This window comes from Gadus macrocephalus, chromosome 4, assembly GCF_031168955.1.
Source record: "Gadus macrocephalus chromosome 4, ASM3116895v1".
Lineage (NCBI taxonomy): Eukaryota > Metazoa > Chordata > Actinopteri > Gadiformes > Gadidae > Gadus > Gadus macrocephalus.
In genome coordinates, this window is record NC_082385.1 from 33,351,353 (window position 1) to 33,359,737 (window position 8,385).

Consider the following 8,385-nt stretch of genomic DNA (forward strand, 5'->3'; position numbering starts at 1 on the left):
CGACTTGTAGCAGACTTAACAGGTTTAATGTTTAAAGGTTCAATGTCTTTCAAACGGCCCATTTATTGAATCTGTTTGAATTTAACTTTGGAGGTGAAGTGGTTTGTTGAAACGAATTATCCATGAATAATAACACTGGTCTGTGTAGAAATGTAGAAACGTACTGCTCTATTTTCTATGTTAGCTAAACACATTCTGAATAAACACTATGCACAGTACGAAGGGTACTTGTGTGTTTTTATATCAACATGTAACTGCTTAAGTGCCATAATAACTTTTTTTGCCACCCCCTTAAATGTCCATTTCAATAAGCTGAGAAAGATTATTGGAATCAAAAGTCATGAGGAAGTATTTGAGTAGCCCTGCAATAAATGATCAAATGAAACGACATCCACAAATCCTAACTTGATGGTTCTTTTTTTTCAGAAGGAGGCAGCAGAGAGCAGACTCCCCTGGACCCAGCTGTGTCTCCATGAAGAGTGACCGCTCTATGGATATACCTGCTAACTTTAAAGATGGACGCCCCTCCAGAGAGGAGAGGTAGGAGTTTCAAACAGACGATGAAAACAGACGGGTTTGTTGTTATCAGACTACTGATACTGATGTTTACAGGTCAGGAAAAAACAATAGATTGTGTGTGTGTGTGTGTGTGTGTGTGTGTGTGTGTGTGTGTGTGTGTGTGTGTGTGTGTGTGTGTGTGTGTGTGTGTGTGTGTGTGTGTGTGTGTGTGTGTGTGTGTGTGTGTGTGTGTGTGTGTGTGTGTGTTGAAGCCCAGAGCAGCAGGAGAGAGCAGACTCCCCTGGACCCAGCGATCAAATTAATGAAATTAAGATTAAGACGACTTGTAGCAGACTTTACAGGTTTAATGTTTAAAGGTTCAATGTCTTTCAAACGGCCCCATTTATTGAATCTGTTTGAATTTAACTTTGGAGGTGAAGTGATTTCTTGAAACCAATTATCCATGAAGAGTCTGTGTAGAAATGTAGAAACGGACTGTTCTATTTTCTATGTTAGCTAAACACATTGGGAATCAACACTATGCACAGTACGAAGGGTACTTGTGTGTTTTTATATCAACATGTAACTGCTTAAGTGCCATAATAACTTTTTTTGCCACCCCCTTAAATGTCCATTTCAATAAGCTGAGAAAGATTATTGAAATCAAAAGTCATGAGTTAGTAGTTGAATAGCCCTGCAATAAATGATCAAATGAAACGACATCCACAAATCCTAACTTGATGGTTATTTTTTTTCAGAAGGAGGCAGCAGAGAGCAGACTCCCCTGGACCCAGCTGTGTCTCCATGAAGAGTGACTGCTCTATGGATATACCTGCTAACTTTAAAGATGGACGCCCCTCCAGAGAGGAGAGGTAGGAGTTTCAAACAGACGATGAAAACAGACCGGTTGGTTGTTATCAGACTACTGATACTGATGTTTACAGGTCAGGAGGAAACAATAGTGTGTGTGTGTGTGTGTGTGTGTGTGTGTGTGTGTGTGTGTGTGTGTGTGTGTGTGTGTGTGTGTGTGTGTGTGTGTGTGTGTGTGTGTGTGTGTGTGTGTGTGTGTGTGTGTGTGTGTGTGCGTTGAAGCCCAGAGCAGCAGGAGAGAGCAGACTCCCCTGGACCCAGCGATCAAATTAATGAAATTAATATGAAGACGACTTGTAGCAGACTTTACAGGTTTAATGTTTAAAGGTTCAATGTATTTCAAACGGCCCATTTATTGAATCTGTTTGAATTTAACTTTGGAGGTGAAGTGATTTGTTGAAAGAAATGATCCATGTAGAATAACCCAGGTCTGTGTAGAAATGTAGAAACTGACTGTTCTATTTTCTATGTCAGCTAAACGCATTGTGAATAAACACTCTATGCACAGTATGAAGGGTACTTCAATGTTTTTATGTCAACAAATAAGTGCTTAAATGACACAATAACTTTTTCTGCCCCCCCCTTAAATTTCCAATCCAATAAGCTGAGAAAGATTATTGAAATCAAAAGTCATGAGTTAGTAGTTGAGTAGCCCTGCAATAAATGATCAAATGAAACGACATCCACAAATCCTAACTTGATGGTTCTTGTTTTTCTGAAGGAGGCAGCAGAGAGCAGACTCCCCTGGACCCAGCTGTGTCTCCATGAAGAGTGACTGCTCTATGGATATACCTGCTAACTTTAAAGATGGACGCCCCTCCAGAGAGGAGAGGTAGGAGTTTCAAACAGACGATGAAAACAGACCGGTTTGTTATTATCAGACTCTACTGATACTGATGTTTACAGGTCTGGAAAGAACAATAGTGTGTGTGTGTGTGTGTGTGTGTGTGTGTGTGTGTGTGTGTGTGTGTGTGTGTGTGTGTGTGTGTGTGTGTGTGTGTGTGTGTGTGTGTGTGTGTGTGTGTGTGTGTGTGTGTGTGTGTGTGTGTGTGTGTTCTCTACAGACACCAGGAGAGGTCAAAGGTCACCAGTGCTCAGTCTGTACAGCAGCATCAAACAGAGCTGATCAAGGTGTGTAAATGTCCACCAAGTCATCTGACTTCAGCTCTACATGAACATCAGAAAGCATCTCTTGTGGTCCTAATAGTCTCCAGGCTTCCCTCTTTAGACCAGCGGGACGTGAATCCAGGACAGATGCTTCTGATGTCCTCAGTGAGTTCAGAGTAAAGTTCTCCTTGATGTTTGTTCTGTTCCAGAGGGCTGAGGAGAACGCACACGCTTTCCTAGACAAGGAGCTGAAGAAGCTCTGGAGGGATCTCTTCTCAGATTACCCACAATGCTCAGAGGGTCAGAGGGAGGAGGAGGAGTTGGATGCTAAGAACGAGGAGCAGAGGAGGCGCGCCATAGAGGGAGTGGTGGACATCACAAAGCTCTGCCTGATGGAGATGAACCAGGAGGAACTGGCCGACACACTGTGGGGCGGTAAGAGACTCTTATTTTGAAAACAGAGATGACAATTATTTTGAAGCGCAGAAGACTCTTATCTTGAAAACAATGAAATTGTATATTATAAAGAGTAGTATGAGACTCTTATTTGTTCTGTTCAGACTAAATAACATAATACAATTTAGTGTTAAGAGATTTCTTCATTTATAATTCATCAATGTGGAGATATCTTTCTTCTTGGGGGTTTAATGGTTTGATCCAGATACGAACGGTTATTGTGGGTCGATCAGGTTGAATGGTTTGATCCAGATATGTAGGGTTATTGTGGGGGTATCAGGTTAAATGGTTTGATCGTTATGCAGGGTTATTGTGGGGGTTTCATGTTAAATGGTTTGGTCCAGATATATAGGGTTATTGTGGTTCGATCAGGTTAATGGTTTGATCCAGATATATATAGGGTTATTGTAGGAGTATCAGGTTAAATGATTTGATCCAGATATTCAGTGTTATTGTGGGGTATAAAGTTAAATGGTTTGATCCAGATATGAAAGGTTATGGTGCGTCCATCAGGATAAAGAATGTTAAACAATAAATGCCAAATCAACAGCAGAATAACTATAAGTGGAATAAGTGGAAGAGATGCATCACTATCTTGTTATATCAGCATATGAAGTTAATTTCAACTGATTCACTATCATTGTTATTATCATTAGACCAATGATTTTTCTGTGTAAATAACAAACAAAAAAGAAAAAAATATGTATCCATTCCTTGTTACGACCAGCTTCTCGAACCACAAGTAATGAAGTCAGTAAATACTATGAAGTTGATAATTTTTCAGGAAATATTAACATGCTTCAAGTGATGTCACCATCCACTAGCTGATGTCTTCTCTTCATTCCCATGTAGGATCTGCTGCTGTTGAGTGCCAACATAAAATCAAGTCTCATTTGAAGAAGAAGTTAAAGTGTGTGTCTGAGGGAATCGCTAAAGCAGGAAATCCAACGGGTCTGAATGACTTCTACACAGAGCTCTTCATCACAGAGAGAGGCAGTGGAGAGGTTAACAAAGAGCATGAGGTCAGACTGATTGAAACAGCTTCCAGGAAACCAGCCAAGGAAGAAACACCAATCAACTGTGAAGACATCTTTAAACCCTTACCTGGACGAGATCAACCAATCAGAACAATAATGACAACTGGAGTGGCCGGCATTGGTAAAACCATCGTAACACAAAAGTTCACTCTGGACTGGGCTGAAGGCAAAGCCAACCACGACATACACTTCACATTTCTCTTAACTTTCAGAGAGCTGAATTTACTGAAAGAGAGAAAGTATAGTTTGGTGGAACTTCTTCATCACTTCTTTATTGTGACCAAAGAAGCAGGAATCTGCAGATATGAACGGTTCAAAGTTCTCTTCATCTTGGATGGTCTGGATGAGTGTCGACTTCCTCTGGACTTCCAGAACAACCCGATCTGGACTGATGTCAAAGAGCCGTCCTCGGTGGACGTGCTGCTGACAAACCTCATCAGGGGCGACCTGCTTCCCTCCGCTCGCATCTGGATAACCACACGCCCTGCGGCAGCCAATCGGATCCCTGCTGAGTGTGTTGACATGGTGACAGAGGTGAGGGGGTTCACCGACCAACAGAAGGAGAAGTACTTCAGGAAGAGATTCACAGAGGAGACAGTGGCCAACGCAATCATCTCCCACATCAAGAAATCACGAAGCCTCCACATCATGTGTCACATCCCAGTCTTCTGTTGGATCACTGCTACTGTTCTGGAGGACTTATTAAAAAAATCCCAGATAGGAGAAGAGACACCCAAGACCTTGACTCAGATGTACAGCCACTTCCTGAGGGTTCAGTCCATACAGGAGGACAGGAAGCATCATGGGAGAACTGGAACTGATCAACAGTGGACTTCACAGAGCAGGAAGATCATTGGTTCTCTGGGAAAACTAGCATTTAACCAGCTGGAGAAAGGCCATCTGATCTTCTACGAGGCAGACCTGGCAAAGTGTAAAATCGACATCAAAGCAGCCTCAGTGTACTCAGGAGTGTTCACCCAGATCTTTAAAGAGGAGTGTGGGCTGTACCAGGACAAGGTGTTCTGCTTTGTCCATCTGAGCCTCCAGGAGTTTCTGGCTGCCCTTTATGTCTTTATGAAATTCATCGACACTGGGGTCAATCTGCTCTCAGGACCACTAAAATCCCGTGTGTGTGCTATTTTTCTTAGAAAGGAAGGAAATGTCAAACTCTACCAGAGTGCTGTGGACAAGGCCTTACAGAGTGAGAACGGACACCTGGACTTGTTCCTCCGCTTCCTCCTGGGCCTCTCTCTGGAGACCAATCAGATTGTCCTACGAGGTCTGCTGGGACAGACAGGAACTAGCTCACTGACCAATAGTAAAACAGTTTCTTACATCAAGGAGAAAATAGATGGAGATCTATCTTCAGAGAGAAGCATCAATCTGTTCCACTGTCTGAATGAGCTGAACGACCGTTCTCTAGTGGAGGAGATCCAACAGTACCTGACATCAGGAAAACTCTCCAAAGAATATCTCTCTCCTGCTCAGTGGTCAACTCTGGTCTTCATCTTACTGTCGTCAGAAGAGGAGCTGGACGTGTTTGACCTGAAGAAATACTCTGCTTCAGAGGAGGGTCTTCTGAGGCTGCTGCCAGTGGTCAAAGCCTCCAAAACATCTCTGTATGTTCACTAATAACATGAATTACAATACACACAACACAATAGACATAATACTAGTATATAAAAGTTATAATAATATAGAAAACATCTCTGTAGGTTCGCTAATATCATTTATTATAATACAAACAACCCAATATACCTCATAGTAGAATATTCAAATTATAATAACATACTTTTTTTGTATCACAATACACACATTTGTTTGTAACCAGGGTGAAAAGTAAAACTCCAAAGCTCTATTTATTTTGAAATAATAAATAAGGAAAGCCAAGAATTAAAAAAAAAAAAAAAAGTTAAATGCCGCTTTATTCAAATATCTAGCTATGAGTATAAATACGTTTTTATTGATAAGGATACATTAGATAAATATACGTTCATTATTAATTAAAGGTAACCCACTATTTTAACACATTTAGACCTTGTTCAGTACGTTTGCATTGATAAATAGACTTCAGGGTCATCTTGGGGAAGGGTGAGAGGTCACGAGTGAGTGGGAAAAAAGAGAGAGAGAGGGAAGAGATAAAGGAGGATAGTACTTTATTCTCTCTAGAGATCGCCCAGCTAAATTATATTTAAACTAGGGCTGTCAAATTAACGCTTTAATTTAGATTAATTAATCACAGAAAAAAGAACGCGATAAAAAAATGTACGCAGATTAATCGCGCTTCGATAGTGCCCTTTGACCCAGGGCGTCTGCTGTGCCCCAGTATTGATATGCTGCGCCCCAGTATTGATCTGTTGTTCCCCAGTAAAACCAGTTTTAACCAGTGTTAGTTTTCTGATTAAAGCAGTGTGTCTTCATGGGAACTTAAGTGGGTCGTGTTTCCCAATAGAGCGATCAAGCTGGCGCTGCAATACAGCCGCTATTTAACCCAGCACTGAACTAAACCTTGGCAGTCTGCATGCATCGCAGCGCCATTACCACTCATCTTATCAAACACAAGACCTCAATCTCACTCTATTTGTGTTGCCATGACAGTAAAAGGTGTACCTTGGATTCAGTGTGTTAATGATGGTATAAGGTGTTTGTTTTATAGATTCCTATTCTATTCATAATCATGTAGTCAGACAGTAAGGTGGACTTTAGTGTAAAGTTAAATATTTTTTTCTTCTTAGAACTGAGTATTTTTATGGACATTTTCTGGAGTTTGCTGAATTTTTAGTTATCTGAATTCTAAATTAGTCATATTTTGAAGATCTACTGTATTGACATTTAGGTAAACTAATAAAACATTTCTAACAACAAATTTCAAATGCAAAATGAATCACAGTTCCTAACGTGTTCTGTTTATTGTGTGTGCAGCCTCAATGGCTGTGATCTGTCAGAGAGATGCTGTGAAGCTCTGGCCTCAGTTCTCAGCTCCAAGTCCTCTAGTCTGAAAAAGCTGGACCTGAGTACCAATGATCTGAAGGATTCAGGAGTGAAGCTGCTCTCTGCTGGACTGGGGAGTCCACACTGTACACTGGAAACTCTCAGGTCAGTTGTCAGCCTCTTCTTTGAACTGGTTATTCTAGCTTCCAGTAAGTGCTGCTCCTGCCTCATTTCTGTTGCTCTTTTCTCTGCTGACAAAACACTCCCTGGCTCTACACAATGTTAGAACCTGTGAAGAAACGGTCTTAGCGTACCAAACACAGCAGACTTCTCCTGACTCTAACCAAACAATATCTCATTGAGTTGTAGCTATTGAGAAAGGAGCATTTGTTTAAGATCCTGTCACATCCAAGTGAAGGCAGTTCTGCTGTCTGTGATGTCATCTCCCCACTTCCTCTTCCTGTTCTCAGACTCTCAGGGTGACACAGCTTTGTCTCCATGAAGTATCAATAAAGCTTTTACTTGTCTTCAATGTTGAATGAATACACTTTATAAATGTGGTTACTTTAGTAGAAACTGCTCTCAACCAGATACAATAAATTGTGTGTGTGTGTGTGTGTGTGTGTGTGTGTGTGTGTGTGTGTGTGTGTGTGTGTGTGTGTGTGTGTGTGTGTGTGTGTGTGTGTGTGTGTGTGTGTGTGTGTGTGTGTGTGTGTGTGTGTGTGTGTGTGTAGCTTGTCTGGCTGCCTGGTCACACAGGAAGGCTGTGCTTCTCTGGCCTCAGCTCTGAGCTCCAACCCCTCCCATCTGAGAGAGCTGGACTTGAGCTACAATCACCCAGGAGACTCTGGAGCTGTGCAGCTCTCTGCTGGACTGGAGGATCCACGCTGGAGACTGGACACTCTCAGGTATGGAGAGGACAGCTCACCACTTTGAGGGACAAAGTCTCCTACCAGGATTCAAGCTGCCGCTAGATGAAGTGGTTTGAAGAGGCAGCTGTCACTCATGTTGTGTAGAACGTGATGAGACGGCAGATGATGAAGGTGAATGTTTCAACATGCTGCTCTCACTTTGTTTCCCCCCCAGTGTGGAGCACGGTGGAGTGTGGAGGCTGAAACCAGCTCTAAAGAAGTGTAAGTGTCTGTTTGATCCATCACCTCACACACTCACTATTGAGATGGAAAGTCCATCCACACAGCAGGAAGTGAGGTCACATCCTACTGGGAATGAAGATGATGGCTGACATCATGTATCTAACGTATATTAATACTGTCCACCATCACAGTTAAACCTGCTTGTATAAAACCCAGCAGGTATTACATTGTTACATTGAGGGGGGGCGACCGGGCTGAGGGGGAGGGGGAGGGGGAGGGGGAGGGGGGTGACGGGGCTGAGGGGGGCGGTGAGGGGGAGGGGGAGGGGGGGTGACGGTGCTGAGGGGGGCGGTGAGGGGGAGGGGGAGGGTGTGGGGGAATGAAGGGGCTGA

At 42.6% G+C, this 8,385-nt stretch overlaps 2 protein-coding genes and 1 long non-coding RNA gene across 4 annotated transcripts in view; 2 read left to right on the forward strand and 1 right to left on the reverse strand.

The window, feature by feature from the left end:
* Window positions 1–8,385, forward strand: part of LOC132455349 (NACHT, LRR and PYD domains-containing protein 12-like) — a 47,006-nt gene that overhangs the window by 37,355 nt on the left and 1,266 nt on the right. Inside the window, exons 1-8 of one of the 2 annotated variants that reach the window (XM_060049174.1) lie at window positions 425–540; window positions 1,257–2,200; window positions 2,433–2,499; window positions 2,685–2,910; window positions 3,784–5,587; window positions 6,891–7,064; window positions 7,634–7,807; window positions 7,986–8,032. In XM_060049174.1, coding sequence (XP_059905157.1) covers window positions 2,133–2,200; window positions 2,433–2,499; window positions 2,685–2,910; window positions 3,784–5,587; window positions 6,891–7,064; window positions 7,634–7,807; window positions 7,986–8,032 — 2,560 coding nt within the window. In that variant the 5' untranslated portion in view covers window positions 425–540; window positions 1,257–2,132. Of the gene's footprint in view, window positions 1–424; window positions 541–1,256; window positions 2,201–2,432; window positions 2,500–2,684; window positions 2,911–3,783; window positions 5,588–6,890; window positions 7,065–7,633; window positions 7,808–7,985; window positions 8,033–8,385 lie in introns of those variants that run through there. The other variant, XM_060049173.1, reaches the window with a different exon arrangement.
* Window positions 1–8,385, reverse strand: part of LOC132455445 (uncharacterized) — a 31,049-nt gene that overhangs the window by 11,735 nt on the left and 10,929 nt on the right. The gene's annotated exons all lie outside the window — the stretch shown is intronic.
* LOC132455345 (NACHT, LRR and PYD domains-containing protein 5-like) overlaps window positions 1–8,385 on the forward strand; it is a 140,383-nt gene that overhangs the window by 11,593 nt on the left and 120,405 nt on the right. The gene's annotated exons all lie outside the window — the stretch shown is intronic.